This window comes from Rhinolophus sinicus, linkage group LG05, assembly GCF_036562045.2.
Source record: "Rhinolophus sinicus isolate RSC01 linkage group LG05, ASM3656204v1, whole genome shotgun sequence".
Taxonomy (NCBI): Eukaryota; Metazoa; Chordata; class Mammalia; order Chiroptera; family Rhinolophidae; genus Rhinolophus; species Rhinolophus sinicus.
The window spans coordinates 67,962,019-67,986,862 of record NC_133755.1 but is presented as its reverse complement, the minus strand read 5'-3'; the positions used below and the strand labels follow the sequence as shown (position 1 = coordinate 67,986,862).

At 41.5% G+C, this 24,844-nt stretch overlaps 1 protein-coding gene across 49 annotated transcripts in view; it reads right to left on the bottom strand.

Annotated features, from left to right (window-relative positions):
* Positions 1 to 4,732, bottom strand: part of MAP4K4 (mitogen-activated protein kinase kinase kinase kinase 4) — a 188,672-nt gene extending 183,940 nt beyond the window's left edge. For 14 of the 49 annotated variants that reach the window (XM_074332440.1, XM_074332447.1, XM_074332437.1 and 11 more), the window contains exons 1-2: positions 4,365 to 4,729; positions 3,946 to 4,011 (exon numbers count right to left, since the gene is read on the bottom strand). In XM_074332440.1, the coding sequence (XP_074188541.1) occupies positions 3,946 to 4,011; positions 4,365 to 4,421 (123 nt within the window). In that variant the 5' untranslated portion in view covers positions 4,422 to 4,729. Of the gene's footprint in view, positions 1 to 3,945; positions 4,012 to 4,364 lie in introns of all 49 variants that reach the window. The other 35 variants (XM_074332402.1, XM_074332412.1, XM_074332413.1 and 32 more) reach the window with 5 other exon arrangements.
* Between the last annotated feature and the right edge of the window lie 20,112 nt (positions 4,733 to 24,844).

Sequence of the window (24,844 nt, the reverse complement as noted above, 5' to 3'; positions counted from 1 at the left end):
TTTAGCACTTCCACAAATCCCAGAGCTCCTTCTAACCCAGTGGGCAAGCAGTGTGCCCACTTAAAGGGCCACACCAAAGCCTGCAGACATGAGTGACCTCAGCAGGTTCAAGGGAGCCAAGAACCTACCTCAACAAGTCTTGCTCTCTACCGCCCTGCACCACCCTTCACCTCCTCTCTCTGGACTGCTGCCCTAGGCCAACCATCCTTCCTGTTCCTCTCCCAAAACATCCTCTGATCAAATCTCCTATTCCCAGGGAGCCCCAATCCCAACAAAACTTTCAACTGCTCCTCAATTCTCAAAAGAATGATGTCCTTCCTCAAATCTTTCTTTTGCGCAGAGGTGCGCAGATAACCTCTCCCCAAGATGCCCCCTGCGCCCTAAACCTCCCGCCATTCCCAAAGGTCACACTCAGTCCTTCTACCACACACACCTTCTCCCCATCTTCCCTCAGAAAATGAGAGGGACAGCATTAGCACAAGCCCCTGATGGTGGCACATTCTCAGTGTTGGTTCTGCTTCCCATCTTTGGGCCTAGAGTGCTGTCCTCCTCAACCTCCAAGGACATGCATGGTCAGACAGGGTCAAAATGCCCAGGCCTTCCCGGGAGTAAGCCCTGATTCCAGACACTGCACCCACTGAATTCTAAACTCCCAGACCTCCCCATCACTCTCTACAGTAACCTTCCAGACACAGGATTTTCCTTCTCCAGGTCAAGACATTTTGGAACACCAGCCATTATATGCTCACAAAATACAAAATAACAGTAGTTACCCCAAGAAAAATGATTAAATGAATATTAAAACTAATAAAATCCAATGTACTACAAAAACTAATTTTGATTTATTATTTCTGGTTTCAATTTTTCATGCTATCATTTTCCCTCTTTGATGAAAACAATTAAAATTCACTATTTTTACTCAACATGCACAAGATCATTCTGTACACATTTCTCTTATAAATATATGGTATTTGAATGAAAGCTTGTTAACAGATATTCACAATTTTTTTGAGTTCTAACTTATGAGTATGCTTCCCTCAAAAACTTCAGGCAAAAAATAAATTTGTCTAGATAGAATATATCCTGTGTTCCAACTCCTTTTTTAAGATAAAGGTATATACTGTTCAACTACACCCAGACTATTTACTATTTTTTTCAGAGGTAGAAAAAATTACAAACTATCCTCCAAAAAAGCCATTTTCACAGAATATATCAAAACTCAGAAAACTCCCTCTTTTTACTCACTCGGATGCAGTCTTCTCAAAATAAGCAACCACTGTGACTAAAATTGAGTAATGGTTCAAAGGAAAAAATGAAAAACAGAAACTATAACAATGAAATAAATTAGGACTACAGGTTGTTCAGCTTACAGGTATTTTACCTGAAATTGCTTTTTAAAAATTTCTTTTTTACAATTAGTCACAAATATTTTCCAAACTCTGATGCTATTCACACTAATGGATGCTTAGCAGCCATAAACAAATGCTAGAGTGTTAATAATCTAATCCCAAAACCACCATATGCAAACTATGCTAACAAAAATCCTAAACTCCTATGCATAATGTAACTGGCTCTAGAAATTATACAGTTGAAGGGAGAAGAAACGGATGTTAACTGTTTCTGCTAGCTCCACCACCTCTAAGACTAAACTGCCCAGCACCAGTTCATAAATATTAAAGAACCTGTGATAGTAAGAAAACATGTATGAAACAATCAGGAAAATGTTCACACTCAGGATTTGGTTCTAAGGAATTCATTTTTTAGGTGCGAGAATGGCACTGTGATTATCTAAAACACAAAAAAGGTACATCCTGAAGTATTTATAGGTGAAATGGTTAAGATAAATGGAGGGGAGGAAGACCTCAGATACCAGATTAGTCATGTGCCGGTAACTGTTAAACTATGCGATCTACTCTCTCTCCTTGAGTATGTCGAAATTTTCCAAAATGATAAAACAGGACTGCTGGTGAGCAAAGTCTCAGGCACTGTTCTGTTCGTGATTGTATGCCACTTGTGCACAGATTTCTTAATTCTTTAGATTTGCACAATTTCAGAATTTCTCCTCAACTGTACAGACTCTGCAGTCAGAGAGCTGTGTCACTGTCAATATCCCAAACACTTCCCAAATGCAGTACTCAGGCAAATCTGTTTCAAAAACTTGGGTGAAAGAGAGGATGGAACCAAAGAGGAAATGAGGAGGGGAAAAAGGCTTAATGAACCAGCTAGCAAAAAGAACTCCTACCTCTTAAAACCAATTAATACACATTGAGGTTTCATTCTTTCTTCTTTCTTGTGGTTGAAAAACAGACTGTCAGCTTCTAGTTTACTTCACCACCCTTCACATCCATGCTCACCCAGGAAGATACAATCCAACTACTGTGTAACCAGGTCAAAAACAAGCTTTGGCTAACTCACTTGGAAGAGTATACTCACCATTTAGATTTAGCCAGAAAAACTGGGTTAGAAAAAAACAACTGGTGTTTAAACAAACACTGGGGCTAGGGCAAATGTCTTTAAGCCAGTTACCAGGCCACTCAATGAGTTGCAACACAATCTTTTCCAAAATTTTCCAAAGGCTTCCAAATTCAGTTGAGCCAGCAGGCTGAGTTAACAGGGCTCCTTTCAAATTCAAAAATCTGGCCGCAGCCCCAACAGTTAACCAACAAAACACAGTCTAATTCACTTGAGATCACCTAAGAATACTGACTCAAGTTCAGACCACCGGCCAGTACACAGTCCTGTCCAGGGGACGTTGGGGTTGGGGAGACGTGTTCAAGGGACAGATAAACCCTATTCATTAAGCAAAAAAGAGACAATAGGATTCACACTTAATTCGCCCTAAGAAAATGTCTACAGTCAGCTTTCATGCCCCCCCACTCTCATTATTAATGAGACAATGACAATTCTTCATGGTGAACCACAAAGCCCTGCTTCATAAGATATTTTTTTCTATTCCAACCTTGTACCCACTCTAACTAACAGCTGCAAACACCCCCAGTGCAGATAACTTTTAGAAAACGGCTAGTATAAGAAACAAATCAGAACAGGGAGATTTACCCTTCTGTTTCAAATGTTCAAGGCCTGTGCCTCCATTACCTATAGCTCTTTCGTAAGCTCTAGAATGTGCACTGGACAAAATGAACAGCACAGTTAGTCACATCAGGTGTCAGCTACTCAGGGCAGACTCATAGTCTCCAGGTTTGTTAGATTCATTTGCCATTGGGGGGTGAGTGTTAAAAAAGAGAGAGAGAAAGACCTGGGATGGGTGTGAAAGCTGGGCAACCTCTTTACTCCTCACTCTCCCTCATTTCTGTTTCAATTACACACCTGTCAAACAGGTTATTCCTGGAATTCAGATTTTATAATCCTCACACTGCAATTCTTCCTGCTCCTGTGGCCCAAACACAAGCCCTCCCTGCTTCTCCAAAACATGTATCCATCAGTAGAATGTAAGACAAAGTTAGACAGTGTCCCAGGTAACAACAAACTCCACACCTTGAGAGCTTGGCAAGCATTCAAACGAGGAAACACGATGACAATTTTCAAGAAGGCCAAGGCAGTGGTTTAGGATAACCATGGGCAAGGCCTGCCTAGCCTGAATTTTAATTAACACACAAAGTCAGAAGGCCAGATTTGGGGAAAACGAAAAAAAAAAAAAAAAAGAAGGTTGTCTTATGGAAAGAAAAAAAAATGCTTTCCCATTTTATTATAGTGCATGCCTAAGAGTGTAGCTTATTTCCTTATCTCAAAGCCAGGAAATGAGGTCTTTTAAGGCCAGTCTGGATGTAAACTGTTTGAAAACAGAGGGCCTGCGAGGAGAAACCCCTTTCCCAACTTTGGCCAAGTGGCGTGGCCTCCAGTCAGCAGCGTGTTTATCACCCCTCTGGTCCCCCGACCAGAAGTTTCAACATGCCACGGGAAACAAAGAAGGCGCCCCACACCGACCTTATAGACTTGTCCGTAGGTGCCATTTCCAACCACTTCCACCAGCTCAAAAATCCCAGCAGGATCCTAGACAAGAAGGAGGGGAGGGGTTATCATTTGAAAGCTGCACAACAATGAATCAATACAGCGGGGCAGTTGGAGAGAAAGGGCGGTTACAAAGAGGTGGGTTTCACCCGGCGATGTCCTCCAGCAGCCGAGGGTCGCGGGTGCAGAGCCCGGGACGCGGGGGGCGGCGGCGGGGGGACCCCGACCCCGCACATGCCGACACTGGCAGACAAAGGGGCCGCCGCGCCCGCGGCTCTGCCCGCGGCGGCGCCCGAGCGCCGAGCGGCCCAGGGCGCGGCCCCTGCGCCCTGCGCTCCGCGCTCCGCGCCCCGCGCGCCCCTGCGCCCCGCGCCCGGCCCGTCGCGGCCACTCACCCGCAGGGAGGAGAGATCGATGTCCACCAGACTTTTTGCGGGGGAGTCGTTCGCCATCTTCCCTTTTGGCCACCAGACCAAGAGTGAGGATGAAGATACCGATTTCGGGATGATTTCCGTCGCAGGCCAGGCCGCCGACGGCGCCTTCTCGCACGGGCGCCGGCGGCCCGGACTCCGCCTGGCGAGGCCGGGGCGGACGGAGCGTGCGCGGGGCGGCGGCGCCGCTCACACCATGGCGCGGCCGGTGGCAGCCCCCGGGCGTCGCCCGCGCCTCAGGCCCCGCGCCCGCGCCGCGCGCTGCTGACGGGCCCGGAGCTGGGGCCGCGGCGCCGCCGAGAGTTGAGCGAGTGAGCGCGAGGCCGCGAGACAAAGCTACCCGGGCGGCGGGGGCGGAGCGGGGAGGGAGGCGGGAGGGGGGCGGGCGGCGAGGGAGGAGGGGACACGGGACACCGAAAATATATTCCGAGGAGAGAGAAAACAGCTCCCCCTTTCCTGCTCCGGCAGGAAAAACGGGCGGAAACGCACTCCCACCGAAGCCCCGCTGGGGAGGGCGCGGGGCGAGCCGCCCGCGCGGCGTGAATATGCATCAGGGGTGGGGCCGAACAATGGCCGGCCGGCGGCCCCGCGCCGCGCTCTCCCCAGTGGCCGGAGCGCGGAGGAACACGCCTGGGGTGGCCCCGGGGAGGTCCTCAGAGCAAGACGGCGCCCCTACCTCGCACTAACAATAAGCAAGGAGCACTGACCTGGACCCAAAGGCCGAGAGGCGGCCGGACCCTTCTCTCAGGGACAGGCTGTGTCCAGCCTGTCCCTCTAAAGGGACTCCAAGGGGGTGTACCCAAGCAGAGCACGGTCCTCCCTTTCCCCCTATTCCCACTTATCCCCATCTCCTTCCCCCACCACCCTATTCTCCACCCTCAAGACCCTCATTTCCGATTTCCCTACATGGTTTTCTTGTCCCTTCTCCAGGCTAAATTTGTGACTCGGTTGTAGTGGCGGGATTCGCTGAGCATCCCTTGGCTGCCCGGTCCCAAGTCTTTGGATGGATGGAAACAGATTCCCAAACAGCCCCTCTTGTGCTGAGTTACCAAACTCAGGCGAACACTGTTTGGGGTCATAAGTACTAACCCAAGTTTTGTGCCTAGAGATCAATAAGGATCAATAAACAGGCATCTTCCAGCAACTTTGGAAGCTTGTGGGTGGTCAGACAATTTAATCCTGTTAACCAAGAGCTATTGTCTGTGCACAACCATTGTTTTCATCACATCACTCTGCTGTACAAAAACCTTCAATAGCTCCCTATTACCTCACAGCAGTTTCTCAAGCCTAAATTCAGATTCACCCCGAGGGATTGTAAAAGCACTGATTGCGGACCCCACCTCAAGCGTGTCTGATTCAGCTGGTCTGGGATAGGCCTGAGGATTTGCTTCTTTTTTTGGGGGGGGGAAGGGAACAGTGTGGTTTTCCAGGAGGACCCATCAGCTCCAAGTCAAGCCATTGTTTTCACTCTAGTTGTGGAGGGCGCAGCTCACTGGCCTATGTGGGAACTGGCGACCTTAGTGTTATGAGCACTGCGCTCTAACCAACTGAGCCAACAGGCTGCCCCAGAATTTGCATTTCTAACAAGTGCTGCATGATGCTAACCTGCAGTTACAGGGACCACACCGAGAGCAGCAGCCTCACAGGGTGAAAATCCAAGGCCCTTCATAACTAGGCTTCACATACATCACCATCATCATCAATTGTCACCTTGTACACAGTACCCGATTTAGTCCCTCCTCTAGCCAGGGAGTGATATTATTCTTATTTTAGGGGTGAGGAAACCAAAGGACTGGAAGATAAGTAATGTGTGCCTAACGTCCTTAAAAGCATAGCCTGCAAGAGGAGCCGGGATTCTCACCAGGTCAGCCTGTTCCCCAAAACCCAAGTCTGATTCAGCAAGGTTAGTCTTCTACCCCAAATATGTTTAGCTCTCTCCTGCCTCCCAAGAGTTTGGTTTCCATAATTTTGCACCATGAGAATGCCTTGTAAAACTAAGGTACATTCAAGGACTCCTGGAATCCGTTGGTTAGGAAAATCATAGTAACCAAAGTGTTCTTGTGAATTTTGTAGTGCTTATCAACAGCAATGGCATTATCTATGAGTGTAAATTAAATAATTTTCTCAGAGAGCTAGATTGGTGCCCATGTGAACTTTCAGACCACATTAGAGTAATATTTTAGTAGTGTTCATTATGAATAATAGATAACACATACTGGGTCCAGACAATGTGCTGAGTCCTTTACATACGTTATCTCATTATTCTTCACATTAACCCCAAACAGCGGACACTCTTACTTTTCCAACTTTACACATTAGGAAACCAACGTCCAAAGAAGTTAAGTGACTTGCTTGGTGTGCACAGCCAAACTCAATGCAGAAACACCAGGGCCTGCGAGCCCGCCAAGCCAGCCCCCCAACCTAGTCTCAACTCTACACTCATGACTTTGAGGCCCGCCTCAGACCACCCCATTTTTCTCTGCCTACCACCTCCATCTCCTCTCCATCACCTCAAGCTCAAATCAGAAACCATCTCTTCCTTCAAGCTTTCTCAAAATCTCCTGAGCTGCAATTTCCCATGATCACCACTATGACGGTTATTTCCCACTTTCTATTCAGTACCTTTTCTTGAAGTGCCTACCCAGCACAAGGCCCTGGCTTAGCCACTGCCCAAGATACAAGGAAGATTAAGACAGCCTATCCTCAGAGCTTACAATCTGAAAATGGGTGTACAACAGCTTCATAAATAGCTATAGTTAATGGCAGAACATAATAAATTCTGGCGGGATGGAAAGAGGTCCAATGGGAAGTATGCTAGATTTAGGGCAAAGATGAACTGGATTTGAACTTAACTTCCCATCAGTTGTGTAGCCTTGCACAAGTTGCTTGACTTCTGAGCCTCCGTTTCTTGTTCTGTATACGAGATGAAGATAAGGTAAGAAGTATAGTAAAAGGGCCATCTCAAGAGCACAGGCCAGGTAATAGCGCCTGGGCTAGTCAACTCTCTTAAGACTTGACATCTGATGGGATGCCAGAGCAGTGTAGACGACATTAAAAATTTTCTTGTGGGATGGCTAGATGGCTCGGTTGGAGCGCAGGCTCTCTACCACAAGGTTGCAGGTTCTACTCCTTGATTCCCGCAAGGGATGGTGGGCTCCGCCCCCTGCAACTAACAATGGCAACTGGACCTGGAGCTGATCTGCACCCTCCACAACTAAGATTGAAAAAGACAAAAACTTGACTTGGAAAAGTCCCAGAAGTACATAATATTCCCCAATAAAGTCCTGTTCCCCTTCCCCAATAAAATCTTAAAAAAAAAATTTTTTTTTCCTTGTGGTTTGGAGCTTTGTCCACACTTGGGAGGATGCTGTCAGGAGCAGAGGAAAAGATGGGAGTTTCTGTATGGTGGTGGCAAAGGAAGGTTGGGCTTTGGACTGTGTGCGAAGACAACTTTTCATACAGAAGCAGGGTACCCCTGCCCAGTATGCAACTCTGCTCAAGCTCCAAGGGCAGGGGCCGTGTTCTCAATCAATAGGCACAGATTAGCTCAGGCTGCCATCATAAAATAACACAGACTGGGTGACTTAAATAACAATTTCTTTTCTTACAGTACTAGAGGCTAGAAGATCAAGTTTCCAGATGATTTGATTTCTGATGAGAGTTCTCTTCCTGGCTTGCAGATGGCCGCCTTCTCACTATGTCCTCACATGGGCTTTGCTGAGAACTAGTACACAGAAAGAAAGGACAAGCTCTCTGGTGTCTCTTTTTATAAGGACACTTATCCTATCGGATCAGGGACCCACCCTTATGACCTCAATGAATTTAAACTTAATTATTTCCTTACAGACCACATCTCCAAATACAGCCCCACTGGGGTTTAGGGTTTCAACATATTGGGGGACACATTTAGTCTATAACAAGCCATGTGCAATACGTGATGTCAGGAAATAAACTTAAGTCATGGCCCTTGTCCTCAGGAATCTATCTGAGAATACAAAATAAACCCACCCAAAGAGATAATCAAGATAATAATTTGGAAAACAATACTAATTTGGCATTTTAGGCTGAAGGAAAAATAGCTTACTTGGACAAAGAATGAGAAGTTGAAAGAATGAGGAAACTGGCCACACTGGGCCAGAGGACTCAGTTCAGAGAACTCTGAGAGATAAAGCTAGAGGACAGGTTAGGTGGCACCAGAAGACAAAACCGAGGAATGAATGATGTGGGGATTAACAAACAAACCCAGAATATCAATTAAGTCAAGGGAGATATGGCCTAGCCTTGGGCTTTAAGAGTTCTGATGGCAGGAGAGAGCTTACGGGTTCAGCAGGCCCAGGGATATAAATGTGCATCTTCCCAGGGTACAATCAGCTCACATCCAGTCACAGAAATTCCAGGGGAAGCTTAATTATGCAAGAGGTCAAAAATGACAACCCCCTGTACATCACTTTACATATCTCCTAGTTTTTTTGTCTGTTGTTAAAATATTGGTGGAAATTGATTTTCAACCTCAGAATGGGGCAGGGCAAGGAGGGCAGCAGAGCTGTGAAACTGAGCCTGAATATAACTGAAGGGCTCAGGGGCATAGAGGACTTGGGTCAACTGGAAATAAATGATGAAGCAAGGGGAATTGAGTCAAACAAAGAAAACAATGGTGGGGTGTGTGCAGGAAGAGCTCAGAAAGGAAAAGCATAGGTTTAGGGGTCAGAGGTCTGAGTTCTTATTCTCTAATGGACAAGGTGTTGAGCAAATGCTCAACTTCTCTGCCCCTCAGTTCTTTAACATGTGAGATTAAGGAATGGGATGGAAATGATCGAAAGGTCCCTGAGGGCCTTAGAGACTCTGAGTTATGTAACCCTGGCCTCACCCCTGGAACTACTCACACCTCTTAGCCAGAGTGGAGATGGTTGACATGGCAATGGGAGTTAATGGAACATGTGGAGTGCTATAGATTTTTGGCAGCAGAGTTCAGCCTTTGAAAGGCCATCTTTGAGCACTGGTAGAAGGAGTCAGACTCTTTTTTAACTAGTGTATCAGTTGAATTATAAGGAAGCAACTACTGTAGCACAAAACAGGATGGAAAGTGGGGGATAGAGAAGCAGATCAAAGGGCAACAAAAGAAGAAGCGGACCAGAAGACAGACACTGTACCCTAGCCACAAGGGCTGTAGATGTTGTCACTTCTGTGATGAGGAAGTTGTCTTTGCTCAGATCTCCCAAAAGAATTTGGTGCGTGGGTTTTATGTGAAAGATGATCGCAGGAAGCACAAGTGAAGGAGGTGGGAAAATGAAACATAGAAAGGAGACAAGCCAATGAGACACGTGTTGGTGAGCAGTTATCCTGTGGGCCGCTGGGCTGAACGGACCTAGCTAGCTAGAGAAGGAGAAAATGTAGCTCTACCTTACTTTATTTGTACCTGTGTTCATGGAAAAAGTTTTCGTAAACATTTTTTCAAAAAACAATTGTATTTTAAATGCAGAGGAACTTGCCATTTATACAAGTCATCTATTTGACATCTTTTATAAAGGGAATGACTGTCCCTTAACTTATCCTTTTTGCAAATGTGTATTTTATTTATCAGGATTGCTTAAATCAAGTCCAGCTATGGAAACACCTTTACCAGCAAAATCTTCAAGGGACCTCAAAAATGAGGTCAGAGATAGCCTTAGCTTTAGAAATCAAGATGGAAGCCATAGGAAGTAGATGGGAGAAGCCGAACGGTGACATTAAATAGTTATCAGGTGTGTCTGGTTTTGATACGTGGTTGGGTGAGGGGACTGAGGGACTCTGCCAAGGAAAGGCCAAAGTAGGCCTGTGAGCTGAAGAGGTAACAGACTTATTTATACATGATCACATATTTATATCCTAAGCCTGTGCAGGAGGTGACCCCAGGAAGAGACCAGACCAGTGGGCCTCTCTTAGGCTGAGCCATTTAATATGTCACAGCTAAAACAGTCTCATGAGCTTGCATACAATGCATCAGATCCCAGCCAGTCTGCATCAGAACCCCCACTGAAGAAGAGTTCAATTATAATCAAGTTTATCGCTTTAAAAATGAATGAACCACAGCTCTCCATTAGTGAGACTGCAAGCTGGCCAGTCCTATTGATTTGCAGTTCTCAGTTAATTATATTGATTCCAGTCTCAAAATCTTCCAAAATAGGCTCTGCAATAAAAGATGAAGTGGTGACATGCCAATGATAAACTATGAACTGTAAATGCCATAGTTATGAATTATAAAACTTGAGGCCTTTCTTGTTCTTTTAAATAAACATAATTATCATCTTCACCCTTTTGGCCATGTCAATCTCCTATACTCGGTGGCCCGCTAACTTGGAAATTATAGTCAGGACCAGGTCAAGAAGACAGCCGTGACTGACATAGATCCCGTGGATTTGTCCTAATTCTTGGCTACAGACAGCTCCCTGCGTTGGTTGGCAGTTGAGGAGTGGGGAGGTGTTGGGAGAGGAGAAGAGTTGGACAAGAAAGTGTGTCTGGAAACTCCACTCCTGGAAATGCAACTCAGTCCCTAAAAGGAAGGACCACTGACTCTCAGAGAATTGCCTCTTTTATTGCATTACAACCTACCACTATCAACTTCCTCACTTGTAAAAAATGTATTCAGATTTAAAATAATAGTTGTGGAGAAGTGCTACACAAAAATAAATGATCTCTAGAATCACAGCTTAGCTCTTCAGATACAGAGACGAGAAAATGCAGAGGAAGCGGGTGCCAATAGATGGCAAGAGGCATGGAAGAGGGAATGATCTGAATGTCGACTCAACATAAACCCACTCAGAAATGTCACCACCCATTTCAAAATTTCCAGGAACTGGGAACAAGGCAGTCACTCAGAAGAGAGAACCAGTGGCCTAGGAAAAATTGAGAAAGTATTTTTATTAACTATTAATTCTTTATACACATCAGACCTTAAAAGAGACCCTTTCTGCATGGCCGTTCTACATACAGAGTGGACAAAGAACTAGAGTATGTGTTCTGTTTCACAAACTATGTTCCTTAGGGGTCCCTGGAGACAGTGCTGGGGCTTCCTGGATTTCCCAGGGAGGTCTAGGAAGGTAGTAATAGGTCTGGTGGGCTTGCTGCCTATCCTTCCCTCCTTCCATCACACAGCTTCTGCTTTTACATGTTTTCTAAATTGGGAATATGAGTAATAGTTTATTAAGACAAGATTTCCACTGCTAAGAAAAGTTTGCAAACCACAAGCTCAAATATACTTAGAACCAAGATTTCTATGATCACATGACAGAGATATCTAATAGATATATTCAAAAGTAAGCAGAGCTTTAGGAATTTTTTTAATCATTGCCATGACCTGAATAGAGAGATAGAAACGATGCAGGAGTGGGAACCAGAACCCCTGTGCTCAGGACTCAGCTTCCCCAGAATTGACAATCTGAGGGGTTAGATCCCCAGCTTGGTGTCATGGGACCAAGTATTCACTGACTGCTCGTTCGTTAATTATTAAATGTTTCACCCTCATGCACAGATCTGTGGACAAGCTGTGTCTCCCTGCCCGACTATTTAAGCATGACCACAGTTTATCAGGGTCTACTTGATGGCCTCTTTTCAACTAAATAACTTACCTCCTGGTTCGCACACACAGCACTTTTCAGAATTGATGAGATAATCAGAAACATTTTTAATTCCTCAGAGCCACACCCAAAAGACTGACCGAAATAATGAAAATGGAGTTATAGTTGCCCGACAATAATCTGAACATCATTGCTTATATTGAAAACCTTAAAGGATGTTTACAAAAAGTTTGTAATAATACAGAAAGGTATGTTGTAATAGTAATCGAAAATCACCATTCAGAATTGGTATGAAATTATAGTCATAACTACATAAAATTTAAAAACTATTCATAAGAATACTTGGGAAGAAAGACAGCAAATTTTAGTAGTTTTTAGCTGACAAAACTGGGAGCAATTATTTTTTCCTTTCTTCAAGACACTATAAATTAGTGGTTCTATAAATTATGAGCATGTCTTATTTTATGATATAAAAAATAAACTTGAATTTTAAAATAAAATGAAATAAAGAAACTGTAGGAATTTCCTAGGGCTGCCTTAACAAAGTACCACAAACTGGGTACTTTGAAATGTATTGTGTCCAGGAATCTGAGGTCACGGTGTCGGCAGGCCAGGCTCTCTCTGAACCGTGTCAGGCAGTCAGTCCTCGCTCGCCTCTCCCTAAGGTCTGGTTGCCACCATCTTTGGTGTTCCTCTGCCTCCAGCCGCACAGCTCCACTCGCAAACGTCCTCCTCGTGTGTCTGTCTTCAAACAGCTATCGTCTCCTAAGTACTCCAGCCATATGGAATTAAGGCTCATCCTACTCCAGTATGACTATGTCTTAATTAATTATACCTGCTACAATCCTACTTCTAAACGAGGAAGTATTTTGAAGGACTGAAGCTTGGGAATTCAACATCTTTTTTTAGGAGGGACACAATTCAGCCTATAACAGTAATTTAACACTTTTGATGTTTCTTACAGAAATTGAAGACCATTATTCTTTCTTACCTAATGTCCTGGTTTCCACGTTTTTCAGCGTAGGGATAGTTTAAGAAAGTGGTGGTTTTGATAGTTTTCGCTATGACTTCCTCACCTGTCTTGCCACCCCTCATTATCTAACGTATTTATTAGGCAGGTACTGAGTTCGTAGCACTGAGTTAGTCTATCAAAATAAAAAAATCACAGGAAACTCTCTTCTCACCACTAGCTACAAGTTGCTTTCGTTCATTTACACTGTAACTTTCAAATAGACTGACTTTCAAATGAATGACGTAGTTTGCAAATTGCTGTAAAAAATTATCTTTCAGTTAGATTGTAAAAAAATCCTTCTTAGACCTTTTTACAAATATATATAACAGATGGTAGGGGGTCGGGGGAAGAAGTAAGAAAACTAAAGTAGAAATAAGTCCAAATAGAAAAGAATTTTGCTTGTTGTAAAGCCAGAGGAATATTTTTCAGCACTGAGTAAACTCCAGTTTGATTGGGATATTTGAGAATTAGCTAAATGTTTTAAAATAGTGTCTTACTGGCTTTGAACTATTCTTTGTGACTTTCTCCCACTGAGTTACTGGAAGTAGTTTCATTTTTTTAAATGGAAACTCAAGCATGTTTACTTAATTTAAAAAAGAAATGCTGTCTCCTGCTAAGTTTGACGAAGTTGCTACATAAAAATATAAATCGGGGAATATGATGTGGCACGGATAAAGCAAGAATGTCTTGCTTCGTGTTCTCTAATTATGATTGTATTGCTGCTGCATGCTTTTGGGAGCAAAAATATTTATTTCGCTTGTTACAGGCACGCATTTATTTTAATGGGTAATTATGCGATTCTCAGTGACATCTTCAAATCAGCATGTGTATTCACTATGCAGTTATTCCCTTTTATTTCCATTTTCTTGTTAGGAATGCTTTGTGTCTAAAAGGCTAAGGAAATTAAGTGCCAAGCTATGTCAGTACAATGAAACTTCACCACATACAGTTCAGGAAATTAAAATGTGTTGTTATCCCAGCCACTGGTCTTTGGCTACTCTGTACATTGTGTCAGAAAAGTTAAAGTGGGGCAGTTTTACCTCCCAGGAATTTTGTGGGGATACAAAAGAATATCATTTCTCCCCACTCCGTACACAGGATTATGGGCAGGGTGGACCCAACCAGGTAGGGAGGGGGTGCTCTCCAGCTCTGGATCTCTGGGTCCTCAATTTTCCACTCCCAACAACTCTACAAGAGGTCTCCCACAAATTAAACTGACCAATGACCTGTGCTGATGTGACATAAGTAGTTTGCAGCGGAATGTGGTAGTCACCCCCACGTTTTGGTGTTAACCATGTGCGAGGTGCTCTACTCAGCGCTTTACCTGCATTATTTCACTTAATCTTCACACAATCCTGTGTAGCAAGCACTTCTGTTACCCCTATTTCACAGGCGAGAAAACCAAGACAATACATTAAGTAATCTGGCCACAATTGCACCTTCAGAAAGTAGCAGATCCAGGATTAAAAACCATGTGGACTCATGTGGACAACATATATATATTAGTTTCAGCTGTACAAAACAATGTAATGGCTACACATTTGCATCCCTCACAAAGTGATAACCCCCACCCCCAATCTACTACCCCTCTGACATTGTATATAGCTATTACAGTTCCACTGACTCTATTCCTTATGCTGTACTCCACATCCTGTGACTATATGTATTAAATTATAGTTGACATTCAATATTATTCAGCTCAGCATCAAGTGTACAGCACAGTGGTCAGGCATCTACACAGCCTATGAAGTGGTCTCTCTAATAAGACAATTGCCCATCTGACACCCTACAAAATCTTTACAACATTATTGATTATATTCCCCAAACTATTTTTCATATGCCCGTGGCAATATTGTGACTACTAATTTGTATCCCCACCACTCTTCCATCTAGCAACCATCAGTTTTTCCTCTATATCTCTGAGACTACTTCTGTTTAGTTTGCTCATTTATTCTGCTCTTTAGATTCCACATATAAGTGAGATCATGTGGTGTTTGTCTTTCTCCATGTGACTTATTTCACTTAGCATAATGTTCTCTAGGCCCATCCATATCATTGCAAATAATAAGATTTCGTTCTTCTTTATAGCTGAGTCATACACTATTGTATAAATGTACCACAGTTTCTTAATCCAGTTGTCTACCAATGAGCATTTCAGTTGTTTCCATGTCTTGGCTATTGTGTATAGTGCTGCAACAAACATAGGGGTGCATATATTTTTTCAAATTAGCATTTTGGATTTCTCTGGATAGATACCTAGGAGTAGAATTCCTGGGTCATAAGGTAGTTCCATTTTCAGATTTTTGAGATACCTCCATACTGTTTTCCATAGTGGCTGCACCAATCTGCAATCCCACCAACAGTGCACAAGCGTTCCCTTTTCTCCACATCCTCGCCAGCACTTGTTGTTTGTTGATTTATTGATGATAGCCATTCTGACTGGAGTGAAGTGGTATCTCGTTGTGGTTTTTATTTGCATTTCTCTAATGATTAGTGAGGTTGAACATTTTTTCATATGTCTGTAGACAACCCATACATTTGAACAGTAAGTTTTAGGTAATTTAGACATTTTAACCAAGTCTTGAAAGATCCAATTCCCTAATGCAAAATAGAGACTTTAAAAAAATTGCATTCTTACGATTATAAAAATAACACATATTTATTGAAGAAAATACGGAGAAGTATAAAATAAAAAACAAAATTAACCTATAATCCTTACGTACAATCCTTAACAGTTAATATATTTCCTTTGTCTTTTTTCCTAAGTGTGTGTGTGTGTGTGTGTGTGTGTGTGTTTAATGTATAGTTGACTCTTCATATCCATGGGTTGTACATTCATAGATTCAATCAAGGATCAAAAATATTTAAAAAAAAAACATGTTATGTTGTTGCTGATGTGTACTATGTGGTTTGGCCTATGATGGTTGATGGTCACATCAGTACTGAACACATAAAGGCTTTTTATTCTTGTCATAATTCTCTAAACAATAAAGTATAATTATTTACATAGCGTTTACATTATATTTAGTATTATAAGTAATCTAGATATGATTTAAAGTTCATGGGAGGATGCGTGTTGCTTATAGGCAAATACTATGCCATTTTATATAAGGACTTGAGCATCTGTGGATTTTGGTGTCCACTTGGATCCTGGAATCAATCCTCCATGGGTCCTGAGGGACAACTATAACCAGAATTGTACTGTTGGTGACCTGGTTGGTTTCACTTCATATATTACAAATATTTCTACATCATTAAATACCCTGTAACGACCTAACTTTTAATGGATGTGTTAACTGTAATGTGATATATTTAACCAATCCTGTGGTCTTGGATAGTTAGGTTATTTCTAATCAGTCACTGTTCTAAATACCACGTATGCTAGTAATTTCCTTAACATGAATTCCTAGAAGTAGAATTGCAAAATCAAAGACTATGACCAATTGTGAGGTTCTTGGTATATTTTGTCAAACTCCTTCCAATAAGACTCAGCCAAGTTATGAGAGGGGAAGGTTTAAAGGTGGATATTTCAAGTGTTAGAGCAGGCTTTCAAGGGAGATATCATGGGGAAAGTGGATCACCTGTCACTTCTCAAGACAGACGGGCAGCCACCTGATCTCTCCCTATATGGTCCAAGAAGGATGCTTGGTCCACCAGAGAAGGGTTGGAACAGAACATACTCCATCAGAGTTCTGTGCTGCCAACCCAGCTCAAGGCTGTGAGTTCAGGGTCGCTGAGAAGCATAAGACTACTGCTTCTCAGAAAATACAGCAGTCGTAAAGATGGCGGGACATTTACTAGTTCACAAAAGGGTTTTCCTGCGCACTGTTTTCTCTGATCCTTATCACAGACCTGGAATGATGCAGCTCTATGACCGTCGACAATGATGGTCAGGTTTAGGTGAGGTAAGTGACTCACTCACGATCACACCACTCTGCAGAGAAGCCCAGACCACATTTGGCTTGTCTTTTCCTGCATCATACCACCTCTTCTCAAGAAAACAGCCTCTATGTCAAAGATTCTGTCACTAGACAAGTGAAAGTACTTGGCATTGTATTAAGGAGCCCTTGAACTTGCTCTACAAGTAATTATCGTTATTTTTCAACATTTGCTGAATTCCAGCCACACAATAGGTGCTGTCCTAGATGCAGACAGTCCTGAGCCTTTGGGCTTGCAATCTTGAGAGGCCAACAAGCCCGGCAGATGGGAGAAATGAGGGGAATGCACTTAGTTAAAGCGGGGTCTGCAAAAGGGCACTTTGGGTAATTGCATGTCTGGTTATACATTCTTGACAACTATTTAGAGCTCTGACTGACGGTGCAAAGACAATGCCCAGTTTGTTGGTTTGAACAAAGGCAAACAGGCTCAACCCCAAGTATGAGTCTCTGTGCCATTTTGGAATGTTGAAATGAGAAAGCCAGGGGTCATTGTGTGTGATGTGCACTTAAATTCACTAAAGACAAAGAAAAACAAATCCTTAGAGGGTATTCCCAAATTTGCCTATTCATTTCAGATATATTTAATATGTTACACACACACACACACACACACACACACACACACACAGTTTAAACTTTGCCAAATATCTTCTTCTCTTACAAGGTACTAAAGTGAGGCAGGAATAGGAAGCATGAGGCAATTTGTGAAAATAGTGAGTTGTCGCTGTAACTCTACAGGGACTTGGTGGCACTTGGGTTTTGGTTCTTCAATGCGTCTGAAGTACCCGTGATCTGCAAGGAGAAAAGAATAGCACATTGAACCCTAAAACTGACTCTTAGTGGGGTGGAGGGATAAGTAATAAAGTGTGGCTAACACAAGGACTTTAATATTTTATGTTTTAATGTGCACATAACAAAACACATTTAGTTAACATTAAAAATATTTTTCGTCATGGTGTTCCTACATAGAGGACTCCAGAAAGAGCGTGTGAGGATCATATTATAGCGAATCTGTTATCCTGACTTTTCTAATTCTAAACTGTGGTGGAATTCTGCAACTTTCTTTTGTGTTATATCATGTATACAGTGATATGCTTACTCATAATAATAGTAAACTTAAGAATAATAAAACCATTAGGTTAGCCAGTCACAGCTAACTTTGACCTGGCTGCTTTAAGATTAGTGCAGATTACCCTGTGTGATAGCTCAGTTAAAAACAAACACATATTACTGTGTTTGACAGGAATCAACATGGTAAAGTAGAAAGAACTTTGATTAGAGGAGGGTACATCAGAGCTGTCTAGTCCAAGCTCACTCAAGTAATTAAATGAAAATGAAGGGAGCTGTTAAAAATCCAAAAGTGTCAGGAAAGCTACGGAATCTGTACCCAGTGTAGAGGGATCCAATAATTGAGAGGAGTATCAGAAGTATTAACCTGTCTCCTGTGCATACCCCAGGGAGTCAACACTAACAGATGGATTAATCCAATGTGGATTAATCCTCCAGCCACAGGTGTGCAGAGTGGGATTATGCCCTCCTGGGAAATTCCTATGATGGTATCGTTAAGCAGTGAGTGGGACTTTTGGAAACTTAAATTGTCTTTGGGCCATTTCTAGAGAAAAGTATGAAGACATTGAAATAAAAGTGAAATCACTCCCTGGCACACTCACCTACCATGCCCTCCACCCTCCCAAAGGTGCACATTTATAAGTACCTGACAGGCCACCCTTAACAAATATCCAGGGACTACACTGGATTTTGTCTCAAAATTGTTAAGAGTAAGTGTTCTTATCTTTGACTACAAAGGACTAAGGAGAGAAAATAAATGACTGTTGGCAGTTCACATTGCAAACTTGATAAGAGCTGCTGGAGGATCCGTTTGTAGAAGGCAGAGCTATCTTTATGAACAGGCAAAGAGGCAGTGGTCTGAAAATTGTGCATTGAAGACCTCTCCCTCTGAAATACCTACAGTGCCACAATTACCTGTCTGAGCTCAGGCTGCTATCACCAAATACCATTGACCGGGTAGCTTACAAACAACAGAAATTTATTTCTCACAGTTCTGGTGACTGGAAGGCAGGTGAAGATGCCAGTATGGTCAGGTTCTGATGAGGCCCTCTTCTACATTGCAGACTGATGGTTTCTCATTGTATCCTCAAGTCGGAAAGAGCAGAGAGCAGAAGCAACCTCTCTCTGCCTTTTTATAAGGGCACTAATCCATTTCATGAGGGCTCCACCCTCATGACCTAATTGTGTTCTCAAGGCCCCACCTCCAAGTATCACACATTGGTTAGGATTGAAACATATGAATTTTGGGAGTGCACAAACATTCAGTCCATAGCAAACACGAGGTGAGCAAGGCTTTCCTTCATTCATCATTGTCAAAGTACACATATTACTGGAAGGGAAAATATACTGAATTTCTAACATTTTAATGCAAACAAGTATTTTAGATGATTTTTCTATATAGTAGAAAGTAGACTACTAGACAACTCCGAACAGTCAAGTTAAGTGAAAGGTGGGTTGGGGCAGGAGAGCAAGTGAAAAGGTCAAGTGCACCAAGCAGAGTGCACCAAGAAATGACAAAAGTAGTTAACTGGTTTGGCCAAGCATGAAAGTCTCCCCTGGGTATGGATTATGAGATTGATGATAATGGTCCCTTAGTTAAGCCTGTTAGGAGTGGCTATGAAGAAGCAACTTACCCACATATGTACACTCTTCCACTTTCCCTACTTAGTTACTTTGTTTTGTTTTAGAGACAAGGAATGCGTTTTTGAAATGAAATAGAGGGTACCGAATCAAGGGGGCTAAATAAAGAACTGAAGACATTGTATCCCTCTCTTTGGTAAAGAAATAACTAAAACATAACAACAACACAAAAAAACACAGGAAAGAAATTTCCATGGTCCAGAATTTTAGAAATTTTGAGAAGGCAAAGAGTGAATAGGACTGCATTGGTGGCAAAACAAGAACAGGAAAAAAACCTGTTTAAAATTCAGGGCCACAAAAGCAATTCTAAAATTTCTCCACACTCAGCATAAATGACTACAAAGAACAGGTCTGGACTTTCAGGCAATTATCAGGGCAATTAGTTAAATTACTATATTTGGAGCAATCCTTTCCCTTCCCCTTCTTTCACTGTCCATATCCAGTGATGACATCAGCACGTGTCCCTGGGTGAGAAACCTTCGAACTACTTTCAAACAAAAAATACTATGTTGGGGTTAAAGAAAGATATAGGTTGACTCTGAAGTACCTTCACAGGGACATTAGAGGGAGAAGAAAGAGGTGGAAAGAGCTGACTCAATATTTACTTCCAAAGTACAAGAATACTTCTCCTAAGTGGGAAATTTGGCACAGGAAGCCCATAGAATAGGTAAGAGGGATAGGGCTCCAGGAGGGAGGGAGACCCAGCAGACAAGCTTCCCACATGAACCTAACCCCAAACCCTGATTCTTTTCAGTATTTAAAAGGAGGCTGACTAAACAAAACTTTCAATGACAGGTGAAGAAGAATCTCAAATATGAACACAGAAAGCCAAGATTAGCCTAATATTGGTAGAAAAGCAAAATTGAGAAAAGAAAGGCACCAAAATCATCAAATTAAAAAAAAAAATAAAACTCTAAGTAAATAACCTTAATAGAGGAAAGGAAAAAATATTTTATAAGTGATAAACTTAGAGAAAATTTAACAGTTTTCATGTCCTTAAACCAAGATGGTAAGAGTACATTCACACATATCAATGATCCCAATAAATGTAGGTGGTTAAAATTTATTTTTAAAAAGCAAAGACTCTAATTGAGTTAAAGGAAAAATCTTTATACTCTTTACTAGTAATGTAGCAGTTAATAACACGGGCTCTGGATTTAAATCCTGGTTTTCACACCTATTAATTATTTATGAAATAAAACCAAATAATCGAAATGAAAACAAGACTGGAATCAGCTGAAAGTGTAAGATCAACCCAAGAAATAATTTCTCAATATAAGTGCTGAAGGATAAAGTAATGACAATGATTAGTTATGAGATAGAAAGTATAAGACATGAAAGACAGGGCATTGAACATTTTTTCTACAGGAGTTCTAATGGTAACAAAGACAAAAAGGAAGGAAGAAATATTCAAATAAATAATCAAAGACAATTTCCCAGAGCTGATGAAAAATATGAGTTTTGAGATTTAAGAATTCACAGTTTTGAGCAAGGAAAAATAATTTAGAAATTTCAACTTAAAATTTTAGGGCCCCATTACCTCACACCTGTTAGAATGGTTATCATCAAAAAGATAAGAAACAACAGAGACAGAAACAAATGTTGGCAAGGATGTGAAGAAAAGGAAACCCTCGTACGCTGTGGGTGGCAATGTAATTTGGTATAGCCATTGTGGAAAACACTATGAAAGTTCCTCAGAAAATTAAAAACAGAACTACCTTATGACCCACTTCTGAAGAAAACGAAAGTGACCCACTTATTTGAAGAAAATGAAAATACTAACTTAAAAAGATATATGCACCCCATGTTCATTGTAGCATTATTTACAAGAGCCAAGATATGGAAACAACCAAAGTGTCCATTGCTGGATGAATGGCTAAAGAAAATGTAACATACATGTACACACACAGTGGAATATTATTTAGCCATAAAAAGAATGAAACCTTGCCATTTGCGACAACAATGGAGAGACCTCATGGACTTTATGCTAACTGATACAACTCAGTCAGACAAAGATGAATACCATATGATCTTACTTACATGTGGAATCCAAAACAAAAACAAAATCAGAAACAAGTTCATAAATTCAGAGAACAGATTGGTGGTTGCCAGAAGTAAGTGAGGGAGATAAAAAAAAAAATGGGTGAAGGTATTCAAAAGGTATAAATTTCCAGTTATAAAATAAATAAATTTTGGGGATATAATACAGAGTGTGGTGACTATAGTTAATAATACTGTATTGCACATTTGAAAATTGCTAAGAGAGTAAATCTTGAGTTTTAAACACAAGAAAAAAAAATTTTTGTAACTATGTACGGATGCTAACTAGACTTATTATGGTGAACATTGTGCAATGTATACAAATATCAAATTATTATATTGTACACCTGTGACTAATATAATGTTATATGTTAATTATACCTGAATTTAAAAAAATAAAGAGATCACCATTGCAGCTATGTATAAAGGTTTTTTAAAAAATTTAAAGCTCCAAGGATAAAGAAAAATTCCTAATATTTCCAGAAGACTAAAACAGGTTATCTAGAAAGGACTGATACTCAGGTCAGCATTAGGAAAAAATAGACACAAGGAGCGTGGGGGGAAAAATCTGCAACATTCCTAGTGAAAATTACTTCAAACTTCAAATTTTATACCCAGCCAAATTAATATTCAAGTAGGAGGTCAAAATAAAGACACTCTTAGACATTGTAAGATTAAAAAAGTTTATATCCCATAGGATCTCTTTGAAATATAATATTCAAAAATGTACTTCAGCAAAAGAAAACAAGTTTTTATAGAAATGAGAAGATAAAGGATGTCGTATCAAACAATTCAAAATTTTCAGTAGCTTATGACATTAAATATTCATTTCCAGCTCACATTACATGGTAGCCTTGGGTTGGCTACGTCATTTTTCAGGTTGTAGGTCTGTTCCATGTTTTTTCTCATTCTGGGACTTGGAATGAATTAGCAACCTTATCTGAGACTACCTGTGTTCATGGCAGAGGGAAAATGAGAGAGAAGCCACCTACATTCAGTTGGCTAAAACAAAGCACATGTCTAAACCTAACATTGAAGGGGCACTGAAGTATAACCATCTTTTAGATGGAAAAGAGAGTGAATATTTGCTAGTAGTAATATATTTGCTAATAATAACATAATATTTGCTAGTAACAACACAGATAGTAGGAATACATTTATATATACTATTTATACCAATACATGGGATGGGTTGAAATTCCCCTATTAAAGAACAAGGACTCCAATGGATTAAAGAAAAAAATCTAGATTCATTCCTAGTACTATAGTGATTAGTACAGTGGTACAGGCTCTGGATTTCCATCTTAGGTACACTACTTACTAGGTATATATAAAGAGAGCATAAAAATAGTACATGTACTATCTAATTCATGGTGTTATCATGAGTAATGAATGAAATAATATAGGTATAGTACATGTAAAGTGCCTAGCAAATAGTGTTCAATAAATATTAACTCTTTTTATTGCTATAAGAGACACCTGAAACAAAATGACAGGTTTAAAGTTTGAAAATGCAGGAACAAGCAAAGATGGAGCAAACCAATAGTAATGAAAACAAACAGAGAGCATTGAGTTAAATATGTATGACGGACTGAAGATGCTCCCATTCCTACCCAAAACCCAGTAACGATACAATAAGGGCATTTTTAAATATAAGGATAGACCCATAATAACAAAGAGATGCAACAACATCTTGGGAAAGGAAAGCACTTAGACATCGAATTGGTAAATTATTGAAAAACAAAACAAAAACTAATCCCTGTTTGGCAGTGGAGGAAACCCAGAAGTAGGCAGCTTTGTGCCACAAACCACCAGAAAGGTTCAAGTTTAGGAGGCACCACTCTGAGTATGGAAGATGGGGTGTATGGGAGGCTGAAAATGGGATTGTAAGTCCATATGTGATGTACTTAAATCTCCAACTATACTTCCAACCTCCATAGAAGACTAGAGAAAGAATGAACTAGAATGACACTGGACTCAGGATTTAGGTGAGGAATGAGGGATCAAAGTCGGGTTCAGGGAAATGCTACAGAGTATGAAATATAAGATTTGTGGTCTCCTTCCTCCATTAGGTTCCAAGAATGCCAGTGGTCTAGAACATGAGTCCCTGGCATTGGAGCAATCTCTCTCAGGAATCTGACTAGCCTAAGAGAAAAGACCTTCAAATGGTCAGGGGTCCCCCAACCACACTGCCCAGACAGATCCTCTTATAGTGAACCCACTAGGAAACAAGCCACACCTGCCCACAGAGAGCTTCCAGTAAGACTTTAAGTGACTCACTCCTGACTATCGCCAGACATTTGAAGAAACTTTCCTCATAAAAGCAGAAAACAAATTTGAGGGAGACAGAAACAATGTCGAAGTACAAGAAACTTAGAAAGCAAAACAAAAAATATTTTCAGAGAAGTAAAAGAAGATAATTATATCTATGAAAAAAGAGATCAATAGACTATGAACAAAGGAACATTCAAAAGTTGTCTTAGAAATTAAAAATATAATAGCACATATGAAAAATTCCATGAAAAGCTAAGAAGATAAATTTGAGAAAGTCTCCCAGGAAGTGAGAGAAATAAAGAGCATGAGTAAGAAAGAGGGTGAAAATAGACTGGAAATGATAGAGGATCAGTGCATCAGTTTAGAAGGCTCATTATGCTGAGAAATTGGAGTCTCAGAGATAAGAAGAAGGAGAAGGAATTATCAAGCCATCAAATTCAAGAGCTCTCCCCAATATAATGAGTTTCTGGATAGAAAGCACCAGCTAATGATCAAGCACAGTGGATGAAAAGACATCTGTATTGAGGCAACTCATTGTGAAATTTCAGAGCACTCATGACAAAGGAAAGATCCTAAAAGCTACCAGGAAACAAAACAGGCCACAGACAAAGGAGCAGGAATCAGATGGGCCTCACACGTCTCAACAGCAAGACGGGAAACTAGCAAACCATCACAATCCTAAGGTGTCGTGCGGGAGACCCTGCTCGCTGCGCCATTTGTCGTGCGGGGAGGCCTGCGGGGTCTCTGGTCCCGCTCCCCACACAAGAACGCAGGATATGGTGAGGCCAAAAAGGAACACCCACGGAGCCATAGGCAGGGGAGTCATACCACTATATTCTCTCTGGCGGCACTATACTCTCACTGGAGGCTGGATCCACACTGTCCGCAAACCGCCATCCACGCTTGCCAGCCCAGCCG